This window comes from Gavia stellata, chromosome 5, assembly GCF_030936135.1.
Source record: "Gavia stellata isolate bGavSte3 chromosome 5, bGavSte3.hap2, whole genome shotgun sequence".
Lineage (NCBI taxonomy): Eukaryota > Metazoa > Chordata > Aves > Gaviiformes > Gaviidae > Gavia > Gavia stellata.
In genome coordinates, this window is record NC_082598.1 from 15,100,877 (window position 1) to 15,121,933 (window position 21,057).

The 21,057-nt window shown below is 40.0% G+C and overlaps 1 protein-coding gene across 3 annotated transcripts in view; it reads right to left on the minus strand.

The window, feature by feature from the left end:
• The window catches only part of SLC2A9 (solute carrier family 2 member 9), a 116,160-nt gene that overhangs the window by 61,168 nt on the left and 33,935 nt on the right, over positions 1-21,057 (minus strand). For all 3 annotated transcript variants that reach the window (XM_059817724.1, XM_059817723.1, XM_059817721.1), the window contains exons 6-7: positions 14,745-14,877; positions 5,491-5,678 (exon numbers count right to left, since the gene is read on the minus strand). In XM_059817724.1, the coding sequence (XP_059673707.1) occupies positions 5,491-5,678; positions 14,745-14,877 (321 nt within the window). The remainder of the gene's footprint in view (positions 1-5,490; positions 5,679-14,744; positions 14,878-21,057) is intronic.

Sequence of the window (21,057 nt, forward strand, 5' to 3'; positions counted from 1 at the left end):
TAATTCTAAATTCTCAACTAGCCCTTCAGCAAAGCTGCTTGTCCCAGACCAAAGAAGAAAAAACAACTAATCTTACATAAAACAAAAGTAAAATAAAATACTGAGGACTAAAAAGTCACCTGTATCACCTTACAGATAAAGAGAAGCTGACTGAAGACTTTTATGCCTACTGCTGGCACATCAGCTCTCACCAGAATAGATGCAGTGACAATAAGTAATAGCAGCAAACTTCTCTATATGAAGTAATCTGCCTTTTATGTAGCGTGCATTGGTGTTAAATGTGCATTTCATTGGCCTGCTGATACAGAGCACAGACTGAAGCAAAAGCAAGGATCAGCTCCCAGTTCCCTCTGAAATGTTTATGCCCACTGACAAATTTTTTGGGACCCAGTACTCTGACAACCTATTCACCTCCCATACACCTATACAGTATATAAGGAAAACAAGTTAGCACAAAACCATGATAAAAGTAATTTTTTTTTCCATAATACAAGATTGAAAAAATCATGCGATGAAAGTTAGAAACCATGTAATTTGGGCATTTCATTCTTGATATCAGTTTTGCATAGCAGGTAGAGCTTCTAAAACTGATGGTGATGTTGCAGGTATGCAGACCTTGGAAAAGAAAGAGGCCAAAAAGTCACTTAATCAGACAAGTCCTGAATGCAATTTGTCAAAATGCAACAATTGGAACATAAGATGTTCCGTAAGTGGTTTTACAAAAGAGCACAACTGAGCATTGATGGTAAGAGTGGTATTAACGCAGCTAGATTAAAAAACTGGCAGAGCAAAGACAGGATGAGGTTCACTGACCTGTTAGTCTCTGTAGCAGCACAAAAATAAATTAGGGTAAAAATTAACAAGATGTACACCTTTCAAAACAATAAAAGTGAGTATTTTTCAGGCTGTGTATCATTAAACAGGGGAATACATTGCCCTAGGATATTACTGAGCCAAACTTACTAGGCTAATGATGACTACTCTACTTTCACTTAGGTTATTTTTCTAGTATGGTTTTTGTTAGCTAATGATTTCATTAGTTAACAAAATTAGCTAATGATTGGGCTAAAAGTTTTGGAATGAAAAAGCTGTAGAAAATGGGGCAGAAGGTCCAAAAACCCAGAAACAACTGCTGCCAAGTCCAACACAGGGACATCTGACTTCCTGCGACCACGGTTGGTTGCTGTTGCTTCACAGGCTGAAGTAAAACTTTGCCACTTTGGTCAGTTAAACAGCGGCCATGAGGAACAGCTGTATCTCTGCAGTCCGATTTCTGTGAGTTTGGAGGTAACACTTTAGCATTCTTGTCTGTAGATTACAGTTAGCTGCATGAAAGTTGCTTTCTTTGCTTATCATAAGGTTTTAAGCCAGGAGCTTATAGGAGTAAAGTTGCATGTGTTATCAGTGGTGTTCCTAAACTTTCTCACACCATTGACCCCTCTAGCATTGACTGAATTTTCCAGTCCTTCTATTTCTCATGCAGCTCCCTACGTACATTTCTTCCTAAGGCATTCAACTCTTCAACAGGAAACGAAAGCAACAAAAAAAAGATGGGCAACAACACAGACATGTACTGTGCTGCACACTGCATACCCATCCCTTCCTACACTACCTGAGGCCAGGTCTTCTCCATAGCAAAAGTGAAGAGCACACTATGGTAGATCTTTAGCATGCTGAAAACATGCATTGCTGCACAGACCCCCCACCCCCAGCATTATTTCTTGCCATTTGAAAAACAGCCCTCTACCTTAAGGCCAGACCCCAGCCTAGGGATCCCACTTTGGGCATAACTCTCTTAAAGCAATATGCAGTACAGTGTATTTCTTGATACGAAAAATGATAAAGCTCACCAACGAGAACTTCACTGTAGTTTTGTGTCTTCTTTAGAACTGAGATACAATGGTGGAAGATAATAAATTTATTATGGATTATATGTATCATGGATAAATTTTATCAGATTAAAAGAGACTAATACAGATTCATTTATTTATGTCAATTTAGGTCAGACTGTCTGGTATTTCATTATAATTGAATACATTAATATGATCAGGGCTTCACCATGATTTCTGTTCCATGTGGAAACCAACACATGTACTGTTTTTAAGCAAAACAAATTCTTATTGTAAAATAAAAGCCTGAAAAGGAAGCAACTGTTCTCAGATACCAGCAGAATGATTACAGAAGTCTGCCAGTTGGTAATTTCCCCGCAGAGTGACCTGAGACTCTTGCCTGAAAGACGTCCAACTTTCCCATATGCCCTGCCCAGATGGCAGTTGTGGAAAAGACCAGACTGACTAACAGGCCACTACAGACAAAGCAAACGATGGGAGTTATGAGTTAGAAGGAAGCGTTTGTGGCCAGTTAAACCTTGCTGGAGCTGGCTCATACCCAGCAGGTTAGCTCAGATGCAGCCAGGCAAACCAAGACCTGGGTTCAGCAGTATCTGTCACACCTGTACCTGCCCTCTAATCTCTCAGCTTCAGGCAACTTCAGCAAGATCAGCCAGGAAAGCCATTAAGAAGAGACAAGGAATTGAAACCTGGTCTCTTAATCAAGTGGTCCAACTATTTCTCTTGACCTCTCTTATCATTTGCTTGTTCTTCCTAGATGAACTATTTAAAAGAATCAATTCTCTTGACCTCTCTTATCATTTGCTTGTTCTTCCTAGATGAACTATTTAAAAGAATCAATTTCAGAATGCAAATTTTGTGTGAATAATTTTTTTTCATGTTTAGTGGCATTATATGGGAGGAGAAACAAAGTAATAATTAAAAAAAAGGCGAGGCTTGGAACAGCCAACTTGATAGACAGGTTTCCTGACAAAAACAGTTCTTCTGAGGTGTATTTTCACAAAGTGACCACCTAATGACACTTTAAAACAACTCTGGTATTCATTTTGGACTGGACATTTCTTACTACCCCCCCACGCCCCCACTCAAGCTATGAGAAAGTGGCTTTGTTCTGCCACGGAATACTGGACAATTTCTGTTATCTATTAAATATCCTCAAAGCCACAAAACTCTTCTCTTTCCCCTGAAAATTTAGCTGTGGCATTCTCTTTTTTTTTTTTTTAGGCAATGTGCTTCATTATTTTAACAGTCCATTTATTATTATGTGTCATTTTATTTCACTTATGCATTGATAAATCTTAGAAAGACTGGATGACAAGATAATTCCATTTCTTGTCTTAAAATTATCCACAATGAGGAACAAAATAGCCTGTCATTAGCACCTAAATCCTACAATTAGAAGAAAACACCACCTATACAAACGTTTTTACAGTTCACTCCACAGTATGAAAAAATCTTCTAGCTCCCTCCTAGCATGTCGTTAAAAACTTCTAGATACCAGAGTTCTAATTGCATTAATCTTTCAAATGGTCTTGGACAAATTACTTTGTATTAGGAATTTTAAAGCTATAGATACCTGAGATAAGCCTGAACTAGTTGTCTTAGATATCAGAAGCATTTAGACTGAGTAGCCCTGGGGGACAAAAATAGCTGAAGTATGCTGTAATGCACAAAGCCACAGTGAGAGCTCCTTTCAGCAGCGATAATACTGCCTTTAATATATATAAGCAATTAACGCCTTTGAGCTATGACGAAAACACCTTTTGCTTTGAGGCGCTTCATGAGAACATTCGTGTTGTGCAACATAAAGCATCTAACCCAGATGTTAAGCTGCAGCAAGGAAAGTTCTGTCTGGATATAAAGAGAACGCTTTTCACAGTGTAAGTGGTGAAAACACCTGGCACAGGTTGCCCAGGGAGGTTGTGGACTCTTCAACCCTGGAGATATTTAAAACTCAACTGCACAAAGCCCTCAGTAGCCTGGGTCAACCCTGAAGTGAGTCCTGCTTTGGGCAAGGGGTTGGACCAGATATCTCCAAAGATCCCTTCCAATCTAAATTGTCCTGTGACCCTCTCCTAGCTTATGCAATAGGCTCAGACAGATGGAAAAGGAGACTTTGATATCCATTAGCCTTAGACACATTAATGGCCAACAGGACTTCTTGCTATTGACTGTTTTGTGCCTTTCTTCCTCTTTTGCTCCACTTCCCAAGAAAGGCATATAGAAGCACAGTTTCTTCTTCAAATTGTATGAAACAACAACAACAAAAAAAATTAAACATCCAGTGCAACCTCTTAAAATCACTTACAAGAACTTTTGCTGACTTCTGTAAGTACAGAACTGAATTAATCCAAGCAGAAATGTCTTCTGAAAAGATCACAGAATCACAGAATCACTAAGGTTGGAAAAGACCTGTAAGATCATCAAGTCCAACCAAAAAAAAAAACCAAACAACCCCCCCCCCCCAAAAAAAAAACCCCAAAACCACAACCACCCACAAACCACAAAACACACCACAACAACCCACCCACACCACACAGCACCATGCCCATCAAGCCACATCCCACAATGCCACATCCACACGCTCCTTGAATACCTCCAGTGAGGGTGACTCCACTACCTCCCTGAGCAGCCTATTCCAATGTTTCACTACTCTCTCAGTAAAGAACTTTTTCCTAACATCTAGCCTGAACCTCCCCTAGCGCAACTTGAGGCCATTTCCTCTAGTCCTGTCACTAGTCACTTGGGAGAAGAGACCAACACCCACCTCTCTACAACCCCCTTACAGGTAGCTGCAGAGAGCGATAAGGTCTCCCCTCAGCCTCCTCTTCTCCAGACTGAACAACCCCAGCTCCCTCAGCCGCTCCTCATAAGACTTGTGCTCCAGACCCCTCACCAGCTTCATCGCCCTTCTCTGGACACGCTCCAGCACCTCAATGTCCTTCTTGTAGTGAGGGGCCCAAAACTGAACACAGTATTCGAGGTGCGGCCTCACCAGCGCCGAGTACAGGGGCACGATCACCTCCCTGCTCCTGCTGGCCACACCATTTCTGATACAGGCCAGGATGCCGTTGGCCTTCTTGGCCACCTGGGCACACTGCTGGCTCATCTTCAGCCGGCTGTTGACCAACACCCCCAGGTCCTTTTCTGCGGGGCAGCTTTCCAGCTACTCGTCCCCAAGCCTGTAGCGTTGCCTGGGGTTGTTGTGGCCAAAGTGTAGAACCTGGCACTTGGCCTTATTGAACTTCATCCAATTGGCCTCGGCCCATCGATCAAGTTTACCTAACATGAACAAACATGGGGCATATCAGACCAGCTCTTAACTGACCAGAAACAGATAATCTGAGTATCAGAAGCAGAAGCTGCACACTCTTTCTTTGCTGATCTGTGCTAGCTTTTCATGTATTCCTTCAAAATTAACACAACATGGTTTCCCCCACGTTTTTTGTTTAAAAAAACCCCAAATGATACAGCTCTCTGTGGACCTTGCTACATGCTGGTGTAACAAAACCATTACTAATCAGAAGCAGCCAAAAATAGAAAGTCATAGAGGTTGCTGAATGGTATAGCACAAACCTTGTGTTAAAAAGAAAGAAAGGAGCACCCCAGGAGATGCCATGGCCTGAAGAAGGACACTTACAGCATTTAGCCCACAGAGCTGGTAGCAGCCCATGGTGACGATCACGGTAATGACCTGCCATCGCACAGCGCGGGTTCTCAGGAGCTGAAGTATCGACACTAACTTGGTGTTTCTTTGGACTCGAGACTCTGCCAAAACTTCTTCTACTTCATGAGACACGTCGTCTTTCCCAAGGAAGGTCTGAAATGCTACAAAGAGAGTACATGTACTTTAGACCAGACACTTGGCACTATGTGTATTTATAACAGATTTGTTTCATAAAAATGGAAGTATGTGACACAAACAGGAGATATACATGGGCTACAACTTAATTGTTCTTCAACAATATCATTCTGCTCTGTATGATCTGGCTCATCCCTGCAATTGGTCTCAGAAACTGCAACAAGAATATGAGTTATTTGGCATCCTACCAGATCTCTCCTTACATTATTTCATATATAACTTAGCCTAAGGTCCAGTGCAGAGTCAAAACCCTGCATAATCTGAAAAAAGGATTTAACAGCAAAGCAGTTGTGAACATTATTTGATGTGGCTACTTTTGCAGCCTGACAATATAGCAGACTTCATTGTTACAGGTAGATTGGGTAAAGAAGTAGCAACATGTAAAAATGTACGTAAGTCTGGTAAACCAAGAAAAGGCAGACATTTGAAAGGAATAGCTATTAACTCTTCATATTACCTCTTGTTTTTACCAGCTTATAGACAAGAATTCACTTCGTCAAGGTGATTAATATTAGAAAGAATTACCCAGAGCAGTTCAAAACTTTCTCTTTGTCAACGCTGGAGACACAGGAGTGAATTTACCTGGCAAATGTAAGCAAACAACCAACCTCATCTCCCCAGAAAAAGATACCATTTAGTATTCTATTATTGCACATCAATGACTGACTGAGATATCCTTCCACTATGAATAATAAAAGCTTTCCATCTCACACCTCCTCCAAGAGGTACTACAAACAGATACCTCCTAATGGAGGTGGTGTATCTCCACCAACCTTGTTTTAGAGGTACCATATATGCTGATGATACTTTCCTCACAATCTTATGAACATATCCCAGGGGTTGGTTTTTTAAGAGATGTTTAAAATGCTCATCGTCTTGGAATGACTGCAGAGAAACAATAACATTACACATACCCATGCAACAAGGCTTTGTGACCCAGTAGGATGCTAACTCTAAAAACAATCCTTTACACAGCAGGTCACCTAAAATTGTTATTTTTATTAAGTGAATAAGTTGATTTAGTTCTCCTAAGAGCCAAATCCATTTTTCTCTTATCCACAGCTTTGCATAGTACTGCCTAAAAATAAATGACCTTCACATTTTTCAGTAAGTATACATTCTTTTGGATCATGGAAAGGACCTGGATGGTTAAGAAAGCCAGAGACACTGACTAGTCATGATTAAAACGCCTGGACTCCCATTTAGGTTTTGAAGTTATTAAATTTAGCTTCACCCAGTAGGTGAAAAGGCCAAGTAGTGGCATTTCAGTGTTGTGAGGTATAGGTTACACTAACGAACTGGCGCACCCTTCTCCGTCCCTTTAGCAAATGTGCAACGCTGCGCGCTCTGCCTGGCTCCCAGTCTGGCGGCGCAGGGAACTAACCTGAGCTCTGGACCAAGATCTTCATGTGCAGTTAGCACTTCTGTGGCATTTTAATGGGCTCTACATGACTCTGCTTAACAGGAAGGATGATTTTTTAAGGGATGAACACTGACCACCTCTGGGTGTTGAGTCAATACATAACATTCATTTATTCTGATATCCAGCTTCTCTCTTGGGAGAGGAGAGGTCAGAATTTTTAAATCCTTCAGAAACAGCATGAGATTTATCTTTTCACATAGGCCTTACAATCAGAAATGACTTAACAAATTCGGACCTCAAACCCCAGAATTTAAGCTGCTGAGTTTTGTCCTTGTGCCACTGCCCACTTATTATTAAATGACATGCTAAACACTTGTTAAAATAAGTGTGATGTATTTAAAGGCTATGATAAGAAATGTAAAATTAGAACAACGTGTGCCTATGGTATGTTACAGTCAATGTCTCACACTTAAATTACACTTTCCTCAGTATTATTGGAGCACTGATAAAGAAAAATTCAGATAAAGACGAGAACAACCAGGTACATATCACCATACTCTTCTTTGAAAAGTTTCTCTAAGATTTTTAAGCATCTGGTTTATCAGTGTGAATTAGGTCAGTGCACAATTTTCTTTATTTTTCCTGTCCTTAGAATCCTCGGCATTCCTGTAGGGCACACAAGTCAAAAATATAGGTGCAGTCAAGTAAAAAGAAAGCAATCTGTCTTTTCTGCACAAGGGAGCTTGCTATATTTCTAGAGGGACCAGGAAGTAAAAAACTGCAATTACCAAAATTACTGAGTACAAGGCCAGGCAAGAAAAATATAGACACCTGCTTTCTTTTTCTTCCCTCCCTGGTATTAGGGACAGAGATGTAAATGCCACTAGGAAACTTTGACGGATACTTAAAATTACCAACAAGTCAAGAAATGCTAAGAAAATGCTATGCTATATACGCATAGTTTTGAGTAGACAACACTCAGTCTTCTTGAAAAAAAGACATTGTCCTGCTACTCAACACATCTTTAATTTTCTTCCATTAACAGTTTTTCAGTACAGTAAGAACCACAATTTTATACATAATTAATGTGGAAATAAATTGTGCATTAGCAGGGTGATGGGAAAACTCAAAGGCCTTTCAACGTGTGATGTTCAATTCTATTCATTTTACATTTTAAACCCCTGCATTATTAGCACCAAGAAGCACAGCAGTCATTCCTCTCCCCGCTGCAATGACTCATTTCCCTCCATAACTGGCTGCTTCTCTCTATAGGGAAATCATATTTTCATGTCACAGTTAAAACCATCTAAGGAGTTACAAATCTAGCAACTTTTAGACCTTTTCCAGATTTCTTTTTAATTCCCTTGGATCAGAAGGTCCTAGATGATCCTCTTTCAAAAGCTGGTACACTGCCTTTATAAATAGCAAAAGAAGTGGATGGTTCCGGTCAAGGGAAAAGGAGATAGGAAACCCTTCCAATTACACCACCAGCTTTTATTCATCTCCGCTAAGTGAAGGTGAAACATTTGAAAGTGTTTCAAAAGACTGAATGAAATCAGGTTGGTACTGTCTTTAAAAGCAATCAGACCTTTAAATTAACTGCCCATCAGCACTCAAGAACTCAGTTACATGGGGAATTACTAATTCTTTTTCCACTGTAGTACTTCCACCACTGTGCAAAGAAATCAGCTGTTATCATAAAGACTGAATTAGGATGTAAACTTTGATCGCAGGCATTTAAAAGGATTAAAATGCTATTGTGTGCCTTACAGAATAGAGCCAGACCCAGGCAAGAGGAGACAGAGAGACAAGTGGTCACAGGTAGTAGTTTGGGCAATAGGGCTTATGCCTTTAAAAACTAAAAAAAAAAGAAGCTGCATGTGTATTATTGTCATCTGCTTCTCATGGACGTGTTCACTCACTTTCAATTCACTGATGATGAAGTATATTAAACCCAGTGTCTTTAACACAAAGCTTTGTCTAAGCTCTGCTTAAACAGCATCTTCTTTGGCCACTGTGGAAGACAGAATACTGGGCTGTATGGATACAGTCAGCCATCTCCTATTAATGCTGGCTGATGTTCTGAGTGGCAGTAGACATATAGGGTGCCTCGCTGTTTGCCTCAGCACTTGCAAAGAGTTCACCCAACTTCAATGTTTTTGAATTGGATACACAGTAATTTCCCTGCAGTAACTTCATGTTCACGCAAAAATATTTGCAAAATGAAAAAAAACCCAGTTATTTTCATATACCACTGATTTCATTAGCGTACTGAATAGGCAGAAGAATAATTTAGATGTACCTTGCTAGAAGAGATTTAAATAGCTATTTAAAGCTAGCAACATATTAATTAACTACTAGCATGTAGCATAGCAAAGTTTAAGAATAAACCTCAAATTTGCTATTCCAATTCAGTAAATATAACTGCAAGCAAAAGGCTTTAGGCTTTTCCCATGTGTCACCTCCCTCTCCTTCTAAGTAAAGGAACACACAGTTCTTCTGTGAGCCATCATTCAGTCTGGGATTACATCTTTACCTGTTCTTATGCCTGGTTTCACAGACCATCAATACAAAATAGGCCTGTTCGGGTTCACTTGAAACTAGCCAAGACGTACAGGTAAAACAAAATACCCATGTGCCACCCTAAAATAACATAAGAATTAGTAAACCGAGTTGTATCAAAGGTCCAGTGAACCAAACATCCTTTGTAGAAGACAGGAGGTTTAAGAAAAGCTTAAAAACAAAACAGACACACCATGATCACTCCAGCTTTTGGCAATCAGCAACCACTGGGGATGGAGCCTCTATCATAAGCCAGGAAGTGTAGTAGTCTTGGCTGTCTCTCCCTTCCCAATAGGCATAGCTTATAATGCTTAGACACATACAAAAAGCACAGATAAGCAAAAATAAATCATAGATGTCCTTGTTGTCAGTCATAACAACTTCACTTAAATCACTGGATTTGCAGCAATTTGTTCCTGCCGTAACTTTGGTTTTAATATCTCTCCTGCCCATGTGGGCCCCATGAGGGGCTTTATAAACAAACTAGCTACCTGCTTTTTTAAATCAGGAATGGCCTTGCTCTTTTATGACATCAAAAGGTATCAACTCTAATCCATCTTTCTAAGAATTTCAATCTACACTTCTCGTTATACCTGGTGTAATGCTTCTTTCATAACCATGGGAGTTTTAATGTATGACTGAACGTACTAGATGAACAGATTTTGTACGTCACCAACAGATGTTACTGTGACATTATATCTAAGTTATTTGACCCTTAAGACGTAACAATATTCTTGTTCTCTGGCAGCTGTAGTTGCATTGAAAATTCAGGTTTCCTCCTTGTAAAAGTACTCTTCAAGAGACACGCATCAACTCTCCAACTGAGAGGGTTTATAACCAATGTAGTTAGTCATAAAAGTGTTCTGTTTTATCACACTACTACTACTACTCTTTTTATTTACATTGCATCATGGCCACAGTCACAGACCAGAGGTCCACTTGGCATGCAACTAATAGACAACTAACGTCAAATTCCTGTCTTACCGTCCTACAGCTTGGATGGTAAACTGCCTGTAATTATAGCAGCAGGTTTTTTTTTTTTTCTTCCTGTTTCTATCCCTGTTACTCTTCACTCCCACTGCTCTCTAGCAACTGAATAACAACCTCCTTCCAAAGTCCTTCTTCTCAATCACTTGAATACCCACTTCTCTTCCGCTGTCTGGTGAGCATTATGAAGAAGGATCACATCAGTTAAAATGCCAGGCATTTTTCTCCCTTCTTTTCTTACCAAGTGAGAAGAATGTTAGTTATGGGACCTGGGAGGGAAGCTGGGATGGTTCTTCCCTCTCCTCATTACCAGATTTTTAGCTTTTGAGCAAAGCAGGTTTACAGATTGTGCTGTTGGTCCAGTCCATTGTTCTCCCCTCAAAACACATAAATCAGTTCTCCCACATTCAGCAGCAAGACAGGAATATGGGAGATAGTTCAGCTCCTGTTGGTCTCAGGGAGTCAGATGGTGACCTCCAGGAGGACAAGCAGAGCTCAGCTGCTAGCATTGCTTTTGGAAGCAGACAACTGCAAGTCAGCCACAGCGTCCAAACAGGTGATCCGCCAGACATCAGCTCCACCACCCACAGCGTGCACCATTTGCACTGCTAGAAAGGGGAAAGCAGGGAATCGGGCAGATCCCCATTAGTGGAGCTCAGGAGACATCACTCATCCGAGATGTCGCAACTCCTGCACTTATGGAGTAGCTTCTCTTGTGGTGTGTGGTTTACATTTGCACGTGATGCCCACCTGCTCGAACCTCATCCCTTCTCTTTTTTCATCAGTTACACAACACATTTTGGTGCTTCTCCCTCTTTCAGTCTCTTATTTGCCACTTAAAGGCATCATGCTCTTTTACACCTCTGCCAAAAAAGAGAAAGAGGCCGCTTGTATTTCGGTAGTCATAACCTGGCTGTCCCCTGAAGACAGAAGAAAAGGAAGGGATGAAAGCAGGAGCAGAACTGTGTGGAAACTCAACGACCTACATTATCCCACCGGATTTTTATTGCTCTAAAACAATTAGGAAGATTAATATTGTCATCTCCATTTCAGAAGCTTTGACATAACGTACATTTTGGAGTATTTTATAAAGACTAATGTAGTCATCTGCCTTAAACACAGCAGACCTTTTACAAATAACAGTTTTATATTTCTCCAACAAGATATAATCCACAGTGAAATGTATATTTGCATGAATAGCTTAGATCTGTTAGGGGAAAGAAAAAGGATTTAGTCAGAAGAAGACTTGCACATTTCTGGTATTAATATGCAGATTTAACCTGCGTAAGAGGCAAATAATTCAAAAGCATTACTGTAGTCATCATTAAAATGGAGAATACCGCATTGTCATTATATGGCGTACAAGCAGTAGGTTTTTTTAATAACGCACAAAATCCTCTGGTCTCCCTAATACTCAGGCTTTTCCTCCCCCATTCCTGCGGATAATGCTAACATCCAAATGATTTTTACTGATAGTTGACTCACAGTTATTCACCCTCCTATTTTGTGAATTCCCCCCACTCGCTTTCATTACCCCACTGCATTAATCCAGATACCCGAGACTTGGCTCATGCCTAATCTGGATTTCTCCAAGTGCCCTGAGGTGGGGAGGAGGGCTCCAAACCCCGCCACTGGGCTAACATTACAGGTGTCCTCTGCCTGGTCCTTGCATGAATCAACCCAACTCCTTCCCCACCTACTCCTGTGCTCAACAGAGATCCGAAGATACTCTTACTTGCAAATCTACATTAGGAGAGGGGGAATTAGAAAGGATGTGCAACAGTAAGAAAATTACTTGTGTTCCTAACATGCTTCGTAGAAAGGCATGTAGATACTTCATAGCACAGAAGTGTAAGGTGATATGATCTATGCTGCCTTACAGGTGCATTTTATGAACTCCAGAAGTGATGTTTAAGAATCATCCTTACCTATTTGGTAGCTGATATCCTACAGGGTACCTTGCCCATGCAACCAGGTGGCCAATTTTGGAAGCATGGCTGCTTCGTAGGCAGGGAGTGGGAGGGAAATTCAGGGGCATGTATACACCTCACTGCCCTACAGTCCTTTGCAAATCTCTGTCTAGAATCATCGGTCTCTAGCTGTTTTGAAAGCTCTGTAGACTGCACTCAAAATGAGTTTCAATCTGTACTACAACATATCTCAGTATTAAATTTTTATTTTAGAATTAATCAGGTCCAAAAGCTTCTATTGATAAGCAGCTACTCTGAAAAGTTTTTTCTATCAGCCTCCTCTTTTTTTCTCAGAGTGTCTAAATTTATAGCCTTTAAGGTGGCTCATGAAAGCCACTTTGTCGTGATCAGCAAGCCAGTTGCTAAAGCTCACTTCCCTTCAACCACCAAATAAGGTGTGGGTAACTGCTCTCCCAATGTTTTCTACTCCAAAATCTACCTCCAATGCTTCTCGATTAGCTTTCAAATAATTTCAGAACACGTACGCTGAAAACATCCTAGACTGCAGTTGGCCCATTACCAGTAACAGTAAATAGTGTGAATTTCAAGGCAGGTGGTGTTATTTCACGGCCAATTTTTTACAATTTTTAAACTCTCCCTATAAGAGTCACAGCTTCACTGTCAGTGCTGAGGTTTCCAGGTACTGTGGCAGTATTTCCAATAGATCCCTATAACAAGTATGACATTATGCAATAGCATTGCAGATGAGGACTCTTTGCCAGACATACCTCCAGAAATACATTTATAATTTTATCAGGTAGAAATGCGCCAGTTTAAACTTGGCACCCAAAAAAGGCATTTCTTCCCAGCCCAGCCGTGGTGCTGCAGAAGGTACCACCCAACAGCCAGCCCCACGCTGCTCACCACTGCGTCCCTGCTGGGTGCTCTGACCACGGCTGGCAGGCAAGCCCTTTCCTTCATGGTCCCTTGAAAAGCTGTTCTCTGCCTCACCAAATCTCTCCTGACTCTGTAAAACTAAAGAACTCTCCCTAAAGCCTTGTTGCTTTTGCTTTCTCCTTTTTTCTTTTTATTCTTTTTTTTTTTTTTTTAAACCACTCTACTGTATCTTTAGATGTTTGAGGCTCCAACATTTACAAAATTCTTCATTCAACACCAAATGGAGACAACATGAGAGTTGCTTCATTAGTGTCCCATTTCTATTGTGGAGTGCTCATCAGAACAAAAAAGGCCAGTTTTTCATTTCATAGCAGAAGAAACAGAACAGAGTGAGTTGCATTAATTTCATGCTAAAAGATTATTAAATTTCAGTTTCAGGTGTTGATTCACACTTTGCAGGTAATGTTGCAAGCAACTGAAAATGTTAAGAGTTATATTCAAATGAAGTTTCTAGGAATACTTTTCAAAGCTTAGTTATGTTCTGCAAACATCTGGGTATTGTAATCAGGCTCCTTCCTTCTTTGTATACTCCTATTTTTAATGCACCCCTATAATAAGGAAAAAACAATTTTCAATATTCTCTCAATCATGAGGTGATGATATATTGGAATTTACAACTGATCATAGTAATTTTAGTGGGGCAGAGTGTACAGCAGCTGTGATCACATAAGCAAATTTTTTTTATACATAGAACCTAAAGAAAGAACAAAATATTCTGGTCTGTGTTTGTGAAACTGAAGCAAGCTATATAGAAGCACTGAAAATTTTCAGTTTTATAGGTGTACGAGGTTTTTATTACATCTACAAAGGTTATTGAGTTATAGAAACACACGGTCAAACACAGTGACTACTGAACAAAACCCAGCCACAGAATCAGTGTTTTTGTTAGCCAAACTGCAACGACTGTAGATAAGAGAAAGTCATGAAGACTGAAATAATCTTTCACTCCTGAATGAACCCTGCATATAGTGACTGATGCACAACAGCAGGATGATTCGATTAGGTTTGCATCACCATGAATAATACTATATAGATTAGTTTGCTGGAGAATTTAATTTATTTAAAAAAAAAATCAAAGCAGCAGTTATTTTTACGCATACACACAGACAAACAAAAAAAAGGTAAGGGGAAAAAAAATGCCAAGACAATCTCTCCTATTGGAATATTTTGATTTTACTGTGATATCAGAACTCCTTTCCAGCCTGCATCCCTACAATAAACATCCTTTGTTGCCACAAAGTAACACATCATACCTTTTTCTGCCTTGCTCGTGTTATGTTTTTCAAGTAGGAGGTAACGAGGACTTTCAGGAAGAAAAGGCAGAATCACAACTTGGATCAATGAGGGAACAATGATTGCTCCAAATAAGTAAGGCCACCGAGATTCCTGCAAATGGATGCAAACGTAAGTCAGTAATACTCTCCCATAGTGATACTAGAAAGAAAAATAGCTTTAATAGGAAATGCTGTAACCTTTCATCATTCAACATATTGTGTCAGTGAGCAGAGTGATGTCTTCTGCCTGAACTTAGTAAGCAGTCTGAATACTTCCCCCCCGGATCACCTTACTCAAGGGCCAAGAAAGATAGAATTCAAGCAATCAACTGACTGAGCATGGAAAGAGAGAGGCAGGGAAGCTGGAAAACAGCGACACATAACATGTTTTACCTTTGCGTCAGCATCAACAACTATACATATAAAAATATGATATATACTCAAATATATATCCTACAAGTCATTCCCATTCACTCCTTAGCTTTAAGAAACAGTACAACACTATTTTCATATAGTTACATATACCAGCATGTTGTCTCTTTGTCTAATCTAATTGATCTAAAAATATATATATATATATTTGGCTCAGTCCTCTAATTGTCATAGTATGGGTAAAATCCTGATAACACTTCAGCTAATCTGCAGTTTAGCATGGTTTTATGATTTTTGGTGTAATGCAGGCAGTGACCGTTCAGCATTTCACAGCCGCTAGGAATGAACCAAGTCCGTCTGAGATCTCACCGCAAGCTTCTTCTACTTGGAAAAACACAACATTTGCCTTACAGGTACAACTAACACACAGTTGGGCAGTTTTCACTTCCATTCAGAAAAGAAGACACATGCAGTTCAATGCAATTAGAGTGAAAGGCAGCTATAAAATTTAACAACAAACAAGGAATCTGGCTAACCTGAGTGAGTTTATCTTTATGAATGTTTTCTCTTGCAACCACCTCTTACGCTGGCTTCTGTGCTAACTTAAATATAAAAAATGGGTTTCACCTATCCTCCTGCCCAAAATCATAGAATCACAGAATAACTCAAGTTGGAAGGGACCCATAAGGATCATCAAGTCCAAATCCCTGCTCCTCACAGGACTACCTAAAACTAAACCGTATGACTAAGAGCATCGTCCAGACGCTCCTTGAACTCTGAGAGGCTTGGTGCCGTGACCACTTCCCTGGGGAGCCTCTTCCAGTGACCGACCACTTTCTCAGTGAGTCACAGGACCTTAAAGACCTCCTTTAGTTCTATGGTAGTGTAACTAAGAATAATGCATTATACCATTTCCCACTATGAATTAGCTAACCTAGCCCAGATGTTCAAATGAAACACGGACAGCCCTGTTCCCAAGCCCATGAAATAGAAAGTACTTTTTGTATTGCCTTGCAATTGATCTGCTGGAAGTCTCCAGCAAAGACCTGAAACACGAGAGCCATCTGCAGCATCCCCACCAACACAAAGCACTGATGACCCCTCTCTGGCAAGTCCCCCTACAGAAGGGAGGCAGTTTTAAGTTGCCAGAGCCCCACCGCGGCATAGGTGAAGAGCACGAGGTGCTGCACTACCCAACACTATTTATATGAATCTGCTCAACTGCTAGCAGATTTCAGATACAGCTTGACTTTGATAATTTTCCTTGAAATCAACTGAAACAAAGTTGTTAACATCCTCAAAAACATTCATTATTTAAAACCAGCTACAGAGGGTGACCTGAGCAAAGCTCTTTCAGGAAGAGGCTGGGAAAGGCAGCAGGGAGCTCATCTAGCTCTCTGGGCTGACTCTCAAGACAGGAAACTTTCAAGCAGCTGAAGAAGAAAGGTGCCAGCAGTATTATTTTCTCCTGCAAAATGGCCCTCGATCTGTCCATGTTCTTAAGATGCCTTCTGTTCCAGCTGAATGTCAAGATGAAATTTCATTTCTCCAAGTTCAGCATTCATCTATTTAACTCAATGCTTTCTAACTTGAGACTTGGTTCTTAATTGAAAAGCCTGCTAAGACTTCAGGGGGCCTACTGTTCAGGCATCATGTCTAGCACATTTAAAAGCTTGGCTAGATCAAAAGCAGACTGCGCTGTATCCTGGCTGTCTGAGCTCCGAGAGGCACCTGGGATTTGGATCCTGTCCCTCCATCAGAATGAATCCATCCATTCAGAGCCCACATTTCCCCAAACAGAGCTAGACAAATTTTATTCCAATATCATTTTCCACAGTTAAATCAAAGGTCAAACTACTTTCTGTTGATAGTTTTTACTTTACATTCTCCCACTTTGGCAATGCAACTGCTAAAACATGACTTACTGCATGGTACAGGATGTAATACAAGCCTCAAACCTGAACTGGGGCCTGAGATAGCTTGATAACATAGATCATAGTATATGCAGGGTGTGTCCTAATGAAACTTTTCACCTGCCCTTTAAGTGACAGGTTTTTGGTTTTTTAAAATCTCCTGGGATGGGAAAACAACTTGAGAAAGGGATTTTTTCAAACAATTTAAAGGTCAAGGTTATCAGTCTTCCTTAGAGCCTCCATTACCATGAGGACTTCAAGATCCTATTTCTTCATTCTGAATTTTTTTTTTTTTTAAATGCAACTGAGTGGTGAACTTTACCTAATATAGGAGAACCAAGAGTGGTTAACAATCTGTTTATAAACAAACAAGCCTCAGTCTTATTTTAAAAATTAGAAAATTAAACTTAGACTTAATTAAACTAAGACTTCAAGATCAGTTAACAAATCACATTAAAAAACATGTACCTGTTTGTAAAGAATAACTTAAGAAAACAGGCAGTACAACTGATCAGTTTTAGTCTATGTCTGCCTGGAATCAGACATTTCTTTCATACGAGTCGTTAAAAAAATTTTCATTGTTTTATTTAATCTCTATCATTATTTCCTATAATATAAATACACTTGCTATGTACCATATAAAAAAGTTTATAGGGCATTAGAACTTTTTACAATACTTCTAGATAAAAATCTTACTCTTGATCAGCACATTATATTTCCTGTAGGGTTTTTCCACAATGCCAAGGACACTTTTTAAAGCAGGGGGGAGTCTCTCCTGTATATTGCTGTTAACAGTCTGCCAACCAATGGAGACTTACTTGGAATAAGCTTTCACCCCTTTTAAAGTCTCCCGTAGCGTATGGTTTTTCAGTTGGTCACATTTCTCTCAAATAACTCTTCTGAAAGTGTTATTTTGAAAAAGCTATGAACAAGACTGAACTTCTGAACTTACCCTTTGCAATAAATAACACACCCTGACAGTATAATAAAGAGCCCTTTATTTTCACCACATAAGACACTAAGCTTCCTTTATTTCCTCTATGAAATATTTCTGGTTTACTTTGTATTAGGCTAACTTTTAAAACCTTAAAGTAAAACAATCATAAATATGCTCCCACTTGTCATTGCTGGCATGAGTTGATCAGTAAGTCACTGAAGTCAATAGAAACTTCTCCATCCATTTCAAAAGTTTTTGGATGACACCTATTCAATGCTATAGAACATGCATTTTACTTGCTTTTCTCTTAACGTACATTATTCACATTCAAATTCTTCATCCCACTACAGAAAAGAAATAGGAGGACTAAAATGAGTTTAAAAGGTCCATACATTTGTTGATCTGAAAGTATAAAATACAAATTGCTGAAAATCAAGCTGAATTAGATCCTATAAAGAGAATTAAAAGAAGCAGAGAAAAGAGGGATTCCCTAACCTTTTTAAGAAGGAATAGGACAAGATACAAACTGGGACAATGCTCAAAAGCAATAATAAGGTAAAGGCAGAAGACAGCGTAGGCATGACTTAGAAGACACATTAACACTTCACCTCAGTTGTCATCAGTAAGGAGAAGCACACAGGCACTACTGACAGAAGTGAAAACAACCACATCCCATTTTATCTCAGAAAAAACTTAGAAGAGCATTAAATATTTTAATTACAGGGGACCCAACTCATCACCTGCTCAGAATCGGTACAAATAACATGTCAAGATGGTAAGATTTTAATTTTAAACTGTCACATTATGGATATTTGCTTAGCCTGGAGCATGAAAAACCCAGCTTTGATCTATTTACAAAAGACAGTTAAATAGTAGAGCGATTTTGACAACCACAGAGTCATTCAACAGTTGATATAATAAAGTGCAAAGCTGCAGAAATACAAGGTGGGGGCAAGAAAAGCAAATGGATAAAGCACAACATGGATTTATCAACTGCAAATTAGACACGATTAAATGAGTAAAGCAAATGTTACTCTGCCAGAGGTTCATCAGCTAAAGTGCAGAAAATGGAACTTACTGTAACAAAAGGTAGAAAAGAAACTGGTATGGGGAAAATGTCAACAGGCACTGCTGACAGCTGAACTATTGGTCCATATGAAGATCAATGACCTCTGTAAGCACTGGTTCCATTTAATATTTTCCCTAGTTAGGAAGATTTTGATAAAATTTGAAGACACTTTCAACACAGAAAAGGCTAAGAATATGCACATATATCACATATATACAAACATTTTAAAAGGGAGAACTGAATCGCTGACAAGATCATACAACAGAGGTGGGAAGAAGTGCTGTACTGCCCTGTAGATGGGCACTCATTTTTGGAAAGATCTAGTGAGGCCAATTAAGTATTCCAGTATAAGATGTATGACAGGATAAAAAAGACTGAGTAAGGAAATATACGACTGCTACAGGGTCTACTCTCTCTCTCTCTAAATAATTTTATTTATTTAAAAAGCATAATCTGGACATGCATCCCACTCCCCATTCCCAACTGAGTATCAACCACTACCTCGCAGTCAAACTCCTTGTTTGCTCTCTGCCCCGAGTTTGCTTTTCTCTGCTGTAGAGACCCCCACGTCCAGCTGAGCATCCCTGACCCAAGTGCCCTAGGGCACGCTTCCCACGTCCCTGTCTGCTGTCCGTTCTAGAGCCATGGGGAAATTACTGCACCCCAAACGCAAGCCCCAAACACCTCCTCCTAGGCAGCAGCCTGCACGTGGGGTAGCACAGGGCACTGCCCAGAGGACTCCAGCTCTGCTTTGCATCGCAGCATAACAGCCACGTCGCCTCACAGAGCTATCGAGGACTCATTTTGCTTTACTGCTTGAAACTGGCAGGAGATCATATAAAAATAAATACTCACTCTTTTTCTCATTCAGTGCACAGGATGAACTGTGATCTCTCAAGTGAGCAGGTCTATTTACCAGTCACTATTCCAAATGCCTTTAAATATTAATTCTGGAATTAATTCCTTGGGGTGGTGGAGTTATAATGGGTTTACTACAGCACCAAACACTGAACACTTTACAAACAGCAATGATTTTTTTGTATAATGCCTTTCTCATGTAAAATGACATATTTTACTCATTTTATATGTGGGGAGCAAAGAGACAAAAGCCTCTTGCATCCAATGCAAGATACTCAAAACATCCAAAAACTAGTGATTTGGCAGCCTCTTCTTTTTCATGTTCCTATAAGAAGCAGGAACACATTTAAAACTTCAGTTTAGCAAAATATAATCACACATACAGAGACAAAATGAATTACATCTAGTATAGCTACTAGATGCCCTGAAGCTTCTAGCCTCATCCTCTGCTGCACCCTCAGGGGTTTTCTGTGTCACACCTGCCAGTCCCACAGGGACATCTAAAGTACTGTAGGGCATCAAAATGATACTATATGCCTATGTTCAAGTAATTGAATCTTATCCTCTTTAATAGAGAGTTGGCATGAAAACTTCCTATCATATCAGAAATACTCTGCCACACAAAAAAAATCACAACCCTGCTCAGAACAGACTGAGCAGACTTACTTGCTTGTGCAAAGCTGAGAAGCCTGAACAAGTCCAGCATTTCTCTGTTAATCTATCGCTGTGCCACATAAAACACTCCTAAAAGTAAAGGACAACGCCACTGGCCTGGAGCCAAGGACTGAAAAAGCATCGAGATGGAACCAATTTCTTAGCATTAGAATTGTCTTTTCTTCCTTGAGTCAAGGGTATGGCACAGAGGTGATGACCATGAGGCAGCTGAGAAATGAGTACGCCTTCTGTACCTCCGGCTTCAGAGCAGCCACTCACATAACGTGCAGGACAACAGTCTTCCTCTCACCTTTCTCGTGCCACTCCAAACACCGCTCTACAACCTCCTCTGGCTGCAGATGAGGGCACTAACCTCCCCATCAAACAGTTGCATCCCTGCTGGATACAGTTTTCTCTTTGCATGACCATTCCTGTAACCCACTTCTGTAAAAATATGTTTTAATAACAGAGTTACGAATTGCTTACCTC